Source organism: Aspergillus alliaceus (genome assembly GCF_009176365.1).
Source record: "Aspergillus alliaceus strain CBS 536.65 unplaced genomic scaffold BDW43scaffold_6, whole genome shotgun sequence".
Classification (NCBI taxonomy): Eukaryota; Fungi; Ascomycota; class Eurotiomycetes; order Eurotiales; family Aspergillaceae; genus Aspergillus; species Aspergillus alliaceus.
The window spans coordinates 980,450-996,078 of record NW_022474689.1 but is presented as its reverse complement, the minus strand read 5'-3'; the positions used below and the strand labels follow the sequence as shown (position 1 = coordinate 996,078).

The following is a 15,629-nucleotide window of genomic DNA, read 5'->3' as shown; positions in this document are numbered from 1 at the left end:
ACATTCTATCCTTCTTCGAACCCTAACCCCCCTTCCCCTCACACCCCTTACGACTACTGGAATCTTCCACCCAAGTCCTACCTAATCTTTTCGTATTCCTTCCCACTGGTGCAGCAGAGAATGGCGCGAATTAAGGAATGGGTCGAGAAGCTGGAGGTGCCATCCGAGCCCGGATTGACGAACGCCCAGATGATGTTGACGAACCATGACTTGCGGCCAGGTGAGATCATTTGAACTGGCCGGCGGATCCCTTCGAGACGCCTCTTACTGCCTCTTTCCTTTGTTCCCTACGATTCATCCACAGAGGACGAGTAGAGCTGACCGTATGCACCGTTGGTTTGCGTCGCGATTTACAGTTGACCCGGAGCGTCGTCAATGGAAATGGTTCAACTTTATTGCTTTCTGGATTGCAGACTCTCTGAATATTGTGGGTTCTGGTGCTCTTTGTCAGGACGGGAGGGGCAATGCTAACAAATCTGCCAATAGAACACTTGGATGATCTCGTCCTCGATGATTGTGGATGGTCTGTCTTGGTGGCAGTCATGGATTTGTGTCTGGGTCGGATACTTCATTGCCGCCTGTTTTGTATGTATGACGGGTCGCATCGGCGCCGTGTATCACATCTCGTTTCCTGTCGTGTGTAGATCCACGTTTGGAATTTGGGGTTCGCTCTGGCCCGTTTTCAATCGAGCTGCAATGGCGGTGATATGGTATGGTGTGCAGGGTTTCATCGGAGGTATGCACCTGTCTCTTGCCCACCAGAGACTGTCACAGGCTCGTCTAACACCAGAACAGGTCAGTGTGTGACATTGATGATCAGCTCAATTTGGCCCAGTTACAACCGCCTACCCAACACTATCCCCGCCAGCTCGGGCGTCACGACGAAGGACTTTGTAAGCTTTTTTCTCTTTTGGCTACTCTCACTGCCGGCCCTTTGGTTTCCCGTCCACAAAATCCGGCATCTCTTTACCGTCAAGGCGATCTATTCGCCGATTGCCGCCATCGCGTTCTTCGCCTGGTCGATCTCACGCGCCAAAGGGATCGGCCCCATCGTTCATCAACCGCATACCGTACACGGTAGTGCGCTGGCTTGGGCGGTGGTGAAGGCGATCATGAGCTGCTTGGGCAATTTTGCTACGCTCATTGTGAACGATCCGGATTTTTCAAGATTTGCCCGGAAGCCAAAGGATGCACTGTGGTCGCAACTTCTTACCATCCCCATCGGCTTTGGAATTACCTCCTTCATCGGTATCATTGCGTCCTCATCCTCGGCGGTGATCTTTGGTGGAGAGATGGTGTGGAACCCTCTGGACCTGTTGGGAAAGTTCCTGGACGGTGCCAGCTCGGCTGAAAGGTTTGGAATCTTTGTGATCTCCACTGGGTTTGCTTTAGCTCAGTTGGGAACGAACATTTCGGCGAACTCAGTTTCCGCTGGTACGGATCTGACGGCATTGGTTCCTCGCTATCTTACGATCCGGCGCGGAAGCTATATTTGCGCTGCTGTTGGCTTGGCTATGTGTCCGGTAGGTAGCCTCAAGCATCGCGTGTGGTCGATATGAAGCTAACAGGGATGTAGTGGAATCTCGTGTCATCATCCAACAACTTCACAACATACCTCTCGGCTTACTCAATTTTTCTGTCGTCCATCGCCGGTCCAATGCTGTGTGATTATTACATCGTCCGCAAGGGTTATCTGCGGGTCAACGATCTATACAGTGCTCGGAGAGACTCTCCATACCGATTTATCTACGGCTTCTCCTGGCAGGCATATGCCTCGTATCTCGCGGGAATTCTCGTCAACATTGTGGGTTTCGCCGGTGCCGTTGGACGTAAGGTGCCCGTGGGTGCCCAGTACATATATAACGTCAATTACTTCTCGGGAGTCGTTGTGTCTGCCCTCATGTACTACATCCTGACTCGGTTCTTCCCCGTTCCCGCGACGAGCTCCACGTGGTGTGAAGTCGATCAGGATGTAGACAGCCTTGCGGGTGAAGAAATTGAACCGTATGATGTACCTGAGCCAACGAAAGCAGATCATCTGAATTACGGAACGCTCCAGGAGTCAAAAGCACCGAAGGCTGGGTCATCGGCTGTTTTATGATTAATGAGACATGACTTGTTTTACTTGTGTTTCTATGTTTGACTTCATTCTTATTTGACCTTAATAGAACCGGGGGGTTTTTTTTGTCACACTTACAGCGGATAGTTGGGTAACTAGTATTGATTTTTATGGAATGCGAGGATTCTTCAATTGATTCATATATCACTATACGCAGATCCTTCTACCAAATTACGCAATCTCGGACAACATTTTGGGCCAAAATAGATTCCACCGTACAGATCAATTGTGTAGATCACTCTGCACCAAAAAAGACCCACCAAATCCACAAGTCCTAAATTCAACTTATATATCCCTTGGACATTTTCATAACATCATCCATTCATTCCACATCCATCTCCCGCTTTAGCGAGTAGTATATCCACCATTAGCAAAGATCGTCTGACCTGTGATCCACGCGCCATCCGTGCACAGGAACCGAACAATCGGCGCAATATCCTCGATCATAGTCAGACGGTTACCCATGCCATTCGCCTTATGGAACTCGACCGCCTCTGGGGATTCCTGGGGGTAGAAGAAGGCTATTGTCGAAGTTCATTAGATTTTCTTTCTTTCGGTCTTTCTTTTTACAAGAACGGTATTGTAAGAAGAGGACTAGACTTACGGGTATCCATTGGACCGGGAGCGATATTGTTGACGCTGACGCGGCGAGATTGGAGTTCTTTGCAGACGCCTCTGGGGGATGGTTAGATTGTGTTTCTTGAATGGAGTGAGGATATAGTAACGAGGAAGAGTAGCTTAGATACATACCGCGTAAAATGCTCCACGGGAGCCTTACTCCCCGCATAAGAAGTATAGTATCCCGTAAAAGCCCCCAGAAGGGCCGTGACAATCGTGATGATCTTCCCGCCATCCGTAACATGCGCGGCGGCCTCCTTGAGTACGAAGAATGCTGTCTTGGAATTGATCCTACCATTACCAAGGTTATTAGCCCACTGTCTCCTCTTGTTTCTAGGCTTAGGCTTGGGCTTCTTTCAATGCATATGAGAAAGTAAAGGCGTCGACAGAAGCGACAAGGATAAGAACGGGGGCGGGGGCGGCAGGTCAACATACGCAAACATCGAATCATACTCCTCCTCCGTGATCTCCGTGATCGGTTTCTTGAGCACCTTGCCCACGGTATTCACTACGATGTCGATGTGTCCGAAGTCCTGGAGGACATCTTGGAAGAGCTTGGTCACGGCACCGGCGGTAGTGAGGTTACCCTGGTAGAAGCTGACTTTGATGGAAGGATACTTCCCCTTCAGCTCGGCTTCGAGGGTTGAGGCGTCGGCTTTGCTGCTGGAGGAGTGGTAGTGGAGCGCGAGGTTTGCGCCGACGCTGGCGAGGTCGCGGGCGGTTTGGGCGCCGAGGTTTTTGACGCCACCGGTTATGAGAGCAGTTTTGCCAGTGAGAGACATTTTTCAGAGATGTAGTTGGAGGTAAGGGGTGTGTTTCAATTGTAGAGTAAGTAGTATTGCTATAATTTGTAGGACTATTGTAGATGAAGAGGAACGAGACATGGTTCTTATATAACTGGGATCCGGGGCCTTTATAGCTGCTCATGGAGACACAGTTGTGGTACTCCGGATATACGGCCCTATACAACCATGACTGATAGTGACCATTTCTGGCGTTAAGGGAACTAAGTGACGTTTCCTTGAAGGATGTTAAGAAATTAAGTTAAGTATGTGGTATCCGGAAAGGGTAAGCGGGACGTAACGATCGGACTCCACTTTGGTAGTTCTGGTGTCGTGGTTGGTGGAAGCCATTGCGGGTCTTATGGATACATGGTACGGGCTCGATCAGTGATGTCCGATTTGGGACATCGCACACTTAATCCTGGTGTCTTCCAAGGTTCATATCTGAGATTATAACCACGATGAAGGTTTCGTCATGAGACATGACATCCAATGGGAGAATTCCCTCATGGGTCGGTTACGCGATCGTTGAGGCATACAATCTGATTGATCATCGACGTTTAACCGAATAGAGTGTGGTCCGTCCACGAGTGATATCCCAATTCAGAAATGATTCCGGGCTCAAAGACACGTTGCATTGTTCAAAATGACAAATTTCATTAACTCCAGATGCCCGAGCTATCCCACGCTATATTATACACATACATATATACAGAGGTATATCCCAGCCCTATACTCAATCACGAAGATGCTAGAAAATGACCAGGATTCGGATCGGGGAGAGCCTGACCCGGCACGAAGGTAGCGCCAGGGAAATACAGCGTCGATCCGTGCAGGAAGGCAGCGTTGCGGTCAATCCAGACCACAATTCGCCGGAGCAAGCCGTTCAGACCGAGTGCTGTTAGACCGCCTCGTAGTCCGACGGCTCGAGTGAGGCCCTTCATGTGCACGCTATAATTATCTATGTTCCCGAACATCGCTTCATAACTTCCCATCTTCGCTATAGCACCTACCAGCGCATCACTTACCCGGTCCGGTCGCTGATACTTTAAGGAGTCGTTGATGGCTTGTACCGCTTCACAACGGAGGCTGAGGAGGTTTATCTTCATATCCGCTGTGTGCTCGTTCAGAGATGCATAATGGGATGCTGCGAGCAGCATGATGACTAGGAACAGCGCAGGCTCACTCATAACCAGAGGAAACCAACTTGTTCTCAAGAGGCCCTTGTTCCCTGGTAGATCGAGCTCGGGGATATCCACAGCCATGTCCATCAGATCTTGGGGTATCATCAGTACAGCTCTACTCGCTATGAATGGATGATGCTAAGCCCACACTCACAGTGATCCACAAGAACTGGCACGAATGGTCTGAAGTCGATCGGGTAGGATCGAAAAGGATCGACTCGAAGTCCCCCTAATTGAAACGGGAAAGGGAGAGTGGAGGAGTGGCCCGAACTGTCATGGAAATCGGTTTCTGAGTCGCTTCGGGGTTGCCAGGCTGGACAACAGTCTGCTCCCATGCAGATCGATACCACTGCGTTTCTTTTTCGCTTGAGGGATGGGCGGTTCTCAGCTTGCTTCCACTGATACCGAGCCACGTGGGATCGAATTTCAGGCTCCTTAGCGAGTTGAAGAGCATCCTTCGGCTCCTTGACGTTTATGAAAACAAATTCCATACCCATCTTGCCTTAGTTGCGAGGAGGGGAGAAGGATAAAAAGAGTTGATCGACTTGTGTGTATTTCTTTGTGGGTGTGCTCTGGTGCTGTACTAAAAGTGTAGTAGTTCAAATGAATCCTACGAAAGGATAATCATCATTTGACAACTTTTGTTTTTGTTATTGTTTTACTTTTCCGAGTTGTCCGTTCAGGAGAGAAAACACGGGGAGACCAGAATTTAAGGAGATGGAACCGGTACTCTTACAGTGTGGTTGGATATGATAGGGAAGAGACGGAGAAAGATAAAAGAGAGGCAAGAGGGGAGAGATTCGGTCGAGGTCTCAGCCGTACCCGGATCAGATCAGACTAACCCTCTGATGAGAAAAAAAGATTCCCTTAATGTGGAGGAAGCCCCACCGTTCCAGGCCAATGACAGTCCGGTACTCCCTCTTATGGTGTCGAACTACCAACTCTGGTCTCCTCCATTACCTTCTTCAGCTGAGTTTAATGTGAATTCAACTGGACGATCTTCCCACAATATAATTCATCTTTGGTGAAATATCTTGACTGGTCTGCAGGTATGGAACGGATAGTCTTTCGGAATCCTTTTCCTTACAGTCTGTTGTTGATTGGGAATGCAGCGTTGCTCTCAGAACGCGATGCCAACTCGTTGATGATTCTATACAATTTGAATATCAGCCCCTTATGACCACCTTCGATGGGCTAGATCGGAATCGTATCTCCACACGGCACAGCTTTATGGCTTGAGCTCTTAGTCTCGCTCAATGATCCCCATGATAGTTAGCTCGGTTTGAGGGAGAGCTTCCCCCGGTCAGCTCGTTTCAATAGTTGCTTCATTATGCCTTGAGCCATGGCAAAAGCACCCTTGTATTACTGAACAGGGGCAAACAACGGGGCTGGCGGGTTAATTTGAGATGTCTTGGAGTTGGAGCACATTGCGCCCGAGTAGGGCTCTATCCCAGTCCAACAACTTCCTAAACGAATCATGAGAGCATGCCTGGACCTGGAGATAGTGGCTTTCCTTGCCGTGGAAGAGGTTTGTTACCTCTCACATTATCCACCAGGAGTCATCGGCTTTTCCTATTGGTCTTGATATAAACTGTTCCCAAAAAAAAAGCTAGTCAAAATGATGCGTGTTCGGCTTTATTCTATATCTTGCTGCTATCTCACCAAGTCTTCGTCGAATTATAATTTCGCTCCACAGTCTACTGTTAGTATGGGACGGAAAACCTGGGTCAGGATACCATTGGGTGCCTATATTTCATTATTCTATTTTCATTATTCTGGAACGATATCTCCAAGTCATGACTTCGAACACGAGCCACGTGCCCCATGTGACCAGAGTGGGGTCTAAAAACAATGACAGCTGACGAATCCAACCTTACTTGTTCGACCATATCTTCGCCCACTTGATCTTGCTATCATGTACTTAAGTACGATCGCTGTCGTCGCTCAGTGTATCCTAGCCGCGTTTGTGGCCCGGGTGATCTACCTGTGCTACTTCCATCCGCTCGCGCGCTACCCCGGGCCTTTCTTAGCCCGCTTTACCAATCTCTGGTTCGTTCTCGTGTCCTCTCCTACCAAGCTAAGTGCTTTTAATTGCCAAGTGAACTAATCGATCTACCCGAAGGCGGCTTTTCACCTTTCTTGGCGGTCAACATCATCTCTCAGAACAGCATCTGCATGAAAAATACGGCCATGTCGTTCGCGTAGCCCCGAATTGGCTTTCATTTTCAGGGATACAAGACTTTGATGCTATATACGGCTTTAATAAATCGGTCGAGAAAGATGACTTTTACACCTTTGGCCGTGGGAACGCCAACCGCGTACCCAGTATCTTTTCTACAAAAACCGATGCAGATCACCGACAGAAAAAACGTAAAGTCCTGGGCCCGGCTTTGACGAGCGCGAAAGTCGCTAGATATGAGCCTGTGGTAGCGAAGCATGTGAATATCTTGCTTTCGCGAATAGAAACCGAGTCTACGTTGCGACGAGTTGACAAAACAACCACGGTGAATATGGCACCGCTGGTGCATCGGTTCACTACAGATGCCATGCTCGAGCTTATCTATGGCCCTGAGGTTGTCTCACATCCGTATACCGACTCTGCCACCGGGGGTGAAATGTGCTCAACCTTGCGCAAGATGTCCAAGATGGCATGGAGTTTCTCGCTATGTCCAACCTACGGCAGGAGTATAAACAGCCGTCCAATAAGTGCACTGTTGCGCAAAGTGGCCAACAAGAAAGGTGATCTTATGGCGTTGACTGCTCTCATGGCTTCGAGCCACGTGTTAATATTTCGGCGTCGAGAGGTTAGCGAACCTGAACAGCCCGGGATTGTGCACAGCTGGTTGGGGGTTCCTCCTAATGACCCCAATCGTATGACTCAAGATGAAGTCTTTTCAGAGGCAACCAACCTGGTGTTTGCGGGGCCGGGTAGCATGGCCGCAGCTCTAACGGCCACCGTCTACCAATTAGGAACAGAAGCCGGCCAAAAATGGCAGGAGAAACTGCGAAAACAGACCGATGTATCTTTAGAGCTGCAGGCAGTGATTAAAGAATCTCTACGCCATCGCGCTGCGTTTCCTACAGCTTTTCCTCGGGTCATCACACCCGGCGCCGAAACCGTAGTCTCGAGTCTGTCAACTCCGCTTCCCGTTGGTACGACCGTGTCGGCAAATACCTATGTTCTAGGCCGGTCGCGTGAAATTTGGGGTGATACTGCAGATCAATGGCTCCCACAGCGATGGTTAGGAGATGAGTCGCAACGTCGGGAGATGGAAGCTAAACTGGTCGCCTTCAGCAAAGGGCCACGAGGCTGTGTTGGTAAAGATCTAGCTTGGCTGGTCCTTGCGAAAGCAGTCATGGCGATCATTCAACGCTGGAAATTTGCGAGCCTGGGGGAGCTACGGGGGAAGAGCTATCTGGAAATGCAATATGATGATTGCTGGATTCAATATGAACAAATAGCATGAACCTGCTAGTGTGGTATGATATTAACCTTGAACTTTTGGACAAACAAGTTGAATTAGAATGCATAATTAAAATATCTGATTACTGGATTTAATGGCGCTTTGAAACTGCTAATTAGAATACGCTTCGCTTGTTTGCTCAATTGACTATCAATGAAGGCCTATCTAGGTCACCATGAGACTATAGATCTATGGCAAAGATTTTGAGCTCTTTTTTTCTACTCAACGCAGGCGCCTATTAACTAAACATGGTCCTATGTCTGAGAATCTAAGTAATATGAGGTCGTATTCCACGAGATTGACCACTCTGTGACTCATGAAGTGGGCTAGTGGTTGTCTCCATTTTGGGAGCCCGACGTTGATGCCAAGCCACAAGTGAGGTATATAAAGATCGAGAGATCTACACCAGAGCGATCCACTCCATCCCCACCTAAGGCAAATTAGTTCGTCTTCTCACGGCATAATAGAAATCAAGATTTCACCAGCACACAATCTTTCTCTCTTTTTCTTTTCACCGTCTCTTTCCCCCCCTCTCTCTTCGACTCCAACGAGGGGTAAACATACTACGTCATTGCTTTTCTTATCTTCCTACTAATCTCTCTTTATAACCCTTCGACCTGTTCCCCCTCATATCTTCCATCCCAAGAGACATCATGTCTACCCCAGGGGCTCTTCCTCAGACCCTTCGTTCTATCACTGATATCAAGATTAGTGAGCTTTCCAAGCAACGCTCGCTGTTTCAGAAGCAACGAGAGCAAATTCTCAAAGCAGCAGCAAACGCTCCCGACTTGCGATCTAAGGCACAAGTCCTCTTGGAAGGAGTCACCAAGCTCAATGGCTACGCGAACGACGCTTTCGACCGGGAAGATCTAGACACGTATCCCGAAGAGCCTGAGACTACGGTGGAGAATGGGACCGCCCGTGCCGCTCATGTCAATATTCGTCGCTTTCTTCTGCAGAGCCAGTATGACCCGTCGGTGTCAGATCGAAGCCTTAAAGGTTGGGTCGCGCAGCTTGAGGATGAAGTCAAAGTTTTGCAACTTCGCCACGAACATGCTTCCTTCTATAGCAGCCTCGTTACAGAGTGGTTGGCCAACCTTGAATCGGAGGGAGACTCCGCTGCCGCGACTGAAGAGCAAGGCGCCGGACTCGAGCCGGTGGGACGTGCTGAAATGCATGAGCAGCGAGCAACTTGGGAGCAGTATGTGTTCCACGAGGCGAGCGTGGATGAGAAAACGATCAATGCGTACCTTGACCAACTCTTCACAAAGACGAACTTATCTCAGCAAGCATTGAAAGATCTACGCCTGAAGATAAAGACCTTTGGAGATGAACTTACGGCGAAAAGGACGTGGTTTACCGTTGATGACCTTAAGTGGGTGAGCAAGGCACTCCTGAAATCGGATCTTCTCACCAGGGAAAAATCAGCCATCCTGAAGGACTTCATGCTCAACAAGTCTGTTGCCCAGGAGGTAGCGGACGTTTTGAATATGCGCCTTGCGTCTCTAGAGAGCTGGCACTGGCCGTCCGAAGGCGTCCCTATGGAAATGCGTCGTCACCTAAACGGTAAATACCGGATGTTCATGGATGAAGATCTGTTGGACAGTCTTCTTTTCCAATATCTCGGGCTAAAGTGGGCGGTGACTTTTCGCTCTGCATTTGTCAACTTCCAGGGCACTCGCGCCTGGAAAAACTTGCGCGAGTATATCCCTAAGACGGAGAGGGTACGACGTCAACATTTCCTTGGCAAGGAAAGGCGTTATGGCATCAGTTGCGTGAATGATTACAGACGCGATACGTACAAGACCCAGTACTTCATGACTCAATTGCCTGCCTCGGTAAAATCTGGCACACGAGAATATGATGATGACAACGACTTCACCGACGTTGTGGAAAACAAAAAGAACGTCCTAGAAACGAAGCACTCACTCCTTCATCTTCTGATTACTGAGTCTATCATGCACACCAGGCTTCATGGACAATTCACGGCCATCCAGTCAGATTTCAAGTACTTTGGCCCGTCTCTCCCACATACCACGATGCTCACAGTGTTGGCCTACTTTGGCGTGCCACAGAACTGGCATGATTTCTTCAGGAGGTTTTTGGAGTGCCCTCTCAAGTTTACTCAAGATGGGCCGGATGCCGCGGTGCAAACCCGCAGACGCGGGATCCCCATGAGCCACACCCTCGCGGACTGCTTCGGGGAGGCTGTTCTGTTCTGCATGGATTATGCAGTGAATCAGAGCACGGATGGCGCATACTTGTATCGCTTACACGATGACTTCTGGTTTTGGGGCCAGGAGACGACCTGTGTCAAAGCGTGGAAGACTATGACTGAATTCACTCAGGTAATGGGCCTTGAATTTAATGAAGAGAAGACCGGGACGGTGTGTCTCGAGAATAAAGATAAATCTGTCCAACAGCCATACCAAGGCTCGTCTTCCTCCACAGAGCCCGGGAAACCCGACGCTTCCGACTCCCTACCCACCGGCGATATTCGATGGGGTTTCTTGAAGCTTGATGCCGAGGAAGGCCGATTTATTATTGATCAAGAGCAAGTGGACAGCCACATCTCGGAGCTACAGCGTCAGCTCGCCGCATGCAAAAGCATCTTCTCCTGGGTCCAAGCATGGAACAGTTACTTCGGTCGCTTCTTCGCCAATAATTTCGCCAAACCGGCCATGTGCTTCGGACGGAGCCATATTGACATGGCCATCTCCACCCTTAGCCGTATCGAACGCACCCTATTCCCCGATAGTCCCAGCGGAGTCACTGATCATCTTCGGAAGACAATTGCCGAACGGTTCGATATCCACGATCTCCCGGAAGGCTTCTTCTACTTCCCTGTTGAATTCGGTGGGCTAGAGCTCACGAACCCGTACATCCCCCTTCTCGCCATGCGCGAGGACATCAAGCAAACGCCCTCCGGCCGCCTCCAAATGGCCTACACCGAGGACGAGACAGAATACCACGCTGCCAAAGAACGATTTGACCGAAACGGGCCTGAAGAACCAGCCTCTGCTGAAGTTTTCGGTGACGATGAGGACCCAACCGCTTTCCTCTCTTTGGAAGAGTACACACGGCATTCAGAGACGTATAGTCGCAACCTTCTCGACGCATACAAGGATCTCATCGGCGTTCCGGAGGAACTGATGATCAACCAGTCGCCGAAACTCCGCTGGAACCAAATGATGCTGGACAGGGGCATCAGCACCCGTAATGTCATTTCGGATTCGTGGAGCTCCATGTCGTCCTACTGGAAGTGGACAGCGGAGCTGTACCAGGGAGAGATGCTGAAGAGGTATGGAAGTTTGGCCGCGGTGAATCGGGAATTCATGCCATTGGGAGTTGTGCAGACCCTGAAGGAAGGGAAGTTCCGGTGGCAGGGCTAGTTAGTTTGTTTTAGTTAGATACCATCATATCGTGTTATATTTTCTAGGCAATAAAAGTCCGCCTTCAGTCGTGTCGCTCATACTTGCTTCTTATCAAACGATTAGATATATCCTGGCAACACATACCCAGCAAGCAACAAACCAAACATCACTCTCTATACCCAGCCTCAAACTCATCTAAAAGTCTATAAAGCCGCTTCTTCTCCTCCTCACCCCCAAAGATCACCCGAACCCCCTCCCGACATATATCCACGACATCAGCACGCGTAAGATCAAAATGCTCCGCCGCAATCAAATACTCATTCGACACGGGACTACAAAAAAAACCCACATCATCCGTCTACCAACACCAACACACACATCACACATATTAGCATGATCAATCACTCACTCCCAACCATACCCCCTCCCAAGGGCAAAAAGGGGCAAAAAAGAAAAACTCACACAAAGCACAACCGGACACTCCCCAATCCCCCTCCAATGCCCGAAATGATGATCCAGAAAACCCCCCTCAAACAACCTCGCATGGACATTACAAGAGATACACAATTCCAACGCCACCCCGCGTCTCACAATCTCCCTCTTAATATCCTCCCCAACATGAATAACATGGCCGAGCCGATCCGGCCCAAATCCCAATAACGTTTCTAACTCCCCCTCCCTCGCTGGCGTCTTCACCTCCCCGAAATGCACCGTGACGCCTAGACCCCCGGCCTTGGCTTTGGCGAGCGCAGGCCCGAAGATCGCAACGTCGCCTTTACTGGGATTACCGGCTATGTCGACGCCCACGACCAGCGGTTTGAGGGAGAGGGCTAGGTCGACAATGGCAGAGGCGTCGGGGGCGGAGTGGTGGCCGCGGTCTATGGAGAGGATGAGGCGGGTGGTTAGGGCTGGGTTTGCGGATTGGAAGGCGGTTATTGTGGAGAGGATGGTGGAGAGGTAGGCTTCCTTTGTGAAGCCGGGGGTGGAGCGGGGGATGGTGCGGAGTTCGAGGTATTTGACGCCGTCGCGGAGGAAGTCGGTTAGGACGGAGGTTGTGGCGTATTTTATGGAGGGGAGATCGGTTAGAAGGTGGTAAGTTAGGTTGCTGAAGGTGTTGAAGAAGCTGAGTTTTGGGTTGGTTCGTTAGATGTATATTCTATGGTGGAGGTGATTTGGGGCCGGGGACGGACGTTTCGAGGGTGTAGTCTACTTTGCCTGGGGGCATTGCGAGGAGGGGGTCTTCAAGTGAGAATGTTGGGTCTGCGGTGCATTTTTGGAGCCAGAGGTCATGGAGACATTGCCGGCTTATACTACCGCTCAGATGGGCGTGGAGCTGGGGGTTTGGTTTGGTTAGGTTAGTTGGCGGTTGGCATTGAAGTTGAGGATGTGCGGGGTATGAGCTTGATAGGGATATACTAACCTCGATTTTGGGGAGGGCTTTGGTAAAGGATGCGGTGACCAGTTTCGTGGGGTCCATTTTGGGATCTATGAAGTTTTTTGGTTCATGGGATAGTGAGTGAGGTTAATAATCTATAATCTATGGTGGGTTGTGTATGGGAAGTGGTGGTCTTTGAATGCGGGAGAGAGGTTTGGGTCTGCAGGTGGCTCGTTTGTCTACTTTTGTCTATTTCTCTTTCCTTTTTCTTTTTCGTGTCAACTCCCTTAATGATGATGTCTTTCGTTAGGGTTTACCGTTTGCGGAAATATGATTCAGATGAGGTGATTATTATGATCCATGGTTCTAAGTAGATTCTTGGGTTAACCTCGTGCTCAATTGCTCATTTGGTCTTTCCAAGTTCTGATCCTACTTGGTGATATATATATGAATATCTTCTATTGAATACGCCCATGAAATTACCTAGTATTGCAGGCACCTGACATATGCCTGGTGAATTAAAACCTACAGAAGTATGTGGATTGTTGAATACTATGGTAATCAGGCCACATATAAATGACCTCATGATTCCCACCTAGATAGGCCTTTGAGATAGTTTGATAGGGATCATAAAAACTCTGATCGTTTTGATATCGTTTAATACGAATATCTTACAAGCTATTCTACATCTTCAACGGCATAGCCTCGTTGACGATCTATAAAAAATTCCATATAACACCCATTTCACTTCACTAGAAACGTCACAGGGTTAGATATCCGTAATTTTCAAAGAGGAATAAGGTTACTCCATGTTTCATCTTCTGATACTCCGTCTTAAAAGTCTAATGGCTCAAATCCCGTGTTCAACGCCTCACAGAAACGTGACTCCTCAATGAATCGAAACATATATATAGTAAAATAAAAGGAGCCGCAGAACAGCCACTAGGGCCATACAAGTCTTATACGGAGTAAGCTGTTACATGAATCCTAGTCCCTAACTACATTTCCGTGTCCCCCGTCGGACAGGCTCATCCTACGGGCCCGGGTATAGATTGCAGCCCAGCCACACGGGAAGCAAGCGTGTTTGATATGGTGATCAGGTGTGGAATGACTCCATCGGGTCAAGTGTGTTACTTGACAGCTCAAGACAAAAAAGGGCATTGTCCATGACGGAGCTGTTAGGTTCAGTAGAACGTTTCAGTTGAAACCGTCGGCTAGTTAGGATTGCAACTGGCATGTAGTCAGTACTCATCTAATCGGGAGTGGGTCTGGCGGCCGAGTGCTTGGATCGTTGGTCCCAAGATTTGGGGAAGAATGAAGCGTGATCGTGGATCGCCGTGTCACCATCTTCTTGGTCGGGACTGTATGTAGCCTCCCTGTTTGAGTTCTTCCGGCTTGCTATTAGAGCTTGTTTTTGTAATATAGTGCTATACTTTCTGTTAGTCCCACCATAGAAGTGCACGTATCCCTTGCCATTCATTGGCCTCTACTTCACGAGGAGTGCGCACAAAGGCAATTTAGTATGAGTCAATTAATTCTTGTCGCTTATACCCTGATCAGAGTGATTATTGCCGCAAAGCCTCCTCTCCTCGGCTTGTGGATGTCTCGATATTAAACATGATATCAAGATACCGTGAGATGTTCTTGGCAGATCCGCGCCACCCCAGTTTGCAATATCAATACGGTCGTGCTATTTACGCGAACTGGTATGAACATACGTTGCACTCATGTTAGCCAGTCTCGTGTAAATTGGAGCCTTGCTATCCAAAGTTCGGATCTAATGAAAAGTGGAGAAAAGCGGCAGCCAAAGGCCGTAAGGCAAAAGGTGGGAAGGTCAAAGAAAGAGGCGAGGGAAGATGTGGGCAAAAAAAAGAAAGAAAAAGGGGGGGAAAGGCACAACAACACATTTCCGGACAGGCCGCGAAGCCTTCAATCAAAGAATAATTTCCATCGTGTCGTGGTTAGGCCCAAAGACTCATTCGATATCGATTGACCTCGTTGGTGGCCTCCCCCACCAGGATATTCACAAGGAATTAGCTCCTTTCTTTAACTCAACTTTGTATGACTACTCAATACACATATTAAGTATATCTTTCTCCAAGACGTGAGCTCAATGCAATCGTCCGTGAAGCAGTTTTACGTTGCCTGCCAATGCGCCGAAAAGGTAATGGAACGTTACAGTGTTTCCCCCAGGATGCGGCGCAGCCCCGTAGCGCAGGCAAGATTCGAATCTGATAATCTGATGGCTCAATGTGCCCTACTAGTGTTATCCCCATTGGGTACTGCACATGCATTAACCAGCGTGTTGTCCCACAGCCTCCGTGGGGGCCTTTCACCCTGCTCCTAGTCATAAAAGTGGAAGACAGACGACAAGGACTTTCCGGTAGCACAGCACGGAGACATCCATAAGCCCTGACACCGTGCACTGCCTCCGAGTTTCCCGCGGTCTTGTACGTTGTGCGGGCTAAGTTGTCGAAGCATTCTAGAATAAAACATGCTCCGTACGTACCATGTGGATAATTAGACGACGGCCGTTTCCATGGAGGGAAAAAAGTCGTCCTATTTTTAGGTAGGGACCCGACACTGAGTCACAGCGGCAAAAAGTGGAATCCCAGCAATAGACAAAAGTTCGCCGTGAACCCGCTCATTGGCGATACCTTGACTTAGTTGACCCATTGCCGATGTAGCCAACTTCGGTAAAACCGATAATCGT

The 15,629-nt window shown here is 49.1% G+C and overlaps 5 protein-coding genes across 5 annotated transcripts; 2 read left to right on the top strand and 3 right to left on the bottom strand.

Annotated features, from left to right (window-relative positions):
• Positions 1-120: 120 nt before the first annotated feature.
• Positions 121-2,101, top strand: BDW43DRAFT_297727 (nucleobase cation symporter-1 family protein; the record flags this gene model as incomplete). Its single annotated transcript, XM_032044441.1, has 5 exons — positions 121-220; positions 357-427; positions 487-736; positions 796-1,523; positions 1,577-2,101. 5 exons carry the CDS (start codon positions 121-123, stop codon positions 2,099-2,101), a joined length of 1,674 nt encoding a protein of 557 aa, XP_031904246.1.
• Positions 2,102-2,464: 363 nt separating this feature from the next.
• Positions 2,465-3,519, bottom strand: BDW43DRAFT_297726 (uncharacterized protein; the record flags this gene model as incomplete). Its single annotated transcript, XM_032044440.1, has 4 exons — positions 2,465-2,640; positions 2,724-2,794; positions 2,870-3,028; positions 3,173-3,519. 4 exons carry the CDS (start codon positions 3,517-3,519, stop codon positions 2,465-2,467), a joined length of 753 nt encoding a protein of 250 aa, XP_031904245.1.
• A 501-nt stretch (positions 3,520-4,020) lies between these two features.
• On the bottom strand, positions 4,021-5,506 carry BDW43DRAFT_265419 (uncharacterized protein). The gene is made up of 2 exons (XM_032040788.1): positions 4,858-5,506; positions 4,021-4,795 (listed from the first exon to the last, which is right to left on the bottom strand). Exons 1-2 carry the CDS (start codon positions 5,198-5,200, stop codon positions 4,260-4,262), a joined length of 879 nt encoding a protein of 292 aa, XP_031904244.1. The 5' UTR covers positions 5,201-5,506; the 3' UTR covers positions 4,021-4,259.
• Positions 5,507-6,618: 1,112 nt separating this feature from the next.
• On the top strand, positions 6,619-11,559 carry BDW43DRAFT_297724 (uncharacterized protein; the record flags this gene model as incomplete). Its single annotated transcript, XM_032044439.1, has 6 exons — positions 6,619-6,752; positions 6,826-8,056; positions 8,180-8,183; positions 8,816-10,479; positions 10,516-10,554; positions 10,591-11,559. The coding sequence occupies 6 exons, from the start codon at positions 6,619-6,621 to the stop codon at positions 11,557-11,559; spliced, it is 4,041 nt and encodes a 1,346-aa protein (XP_031904243.1).
• Positions 11,560-11,614: 55 nt separating this feature from the next.
• BDW43DRAFT_265413 (putative adenosine deaminase) lies at positions 11,615-13,221 on the bottom strand. Its single transcript, XM_032040787.1, has 4 exons — positions 12,962-13,221; positions 12,732-12,874; positions 12,004-12,664; positions 11,615-11,899 (listed from the first exon to the last, which is right to left on the bottom strand). The coding sequence occupies exons 1-4, from the start codon at positions 13,016-13,018 to the stop codon at positions 11,708-11,710; spliced, it is 1,053 nt and encodes a 350-aa protein (XP_031904242.1). The 5' UTR covers positions 13,019-13,221; the 3' UTR covers positions 11,615-11,707.
• Positions 13,222-15,629: the final 2,408 nt, after the last annotated feature.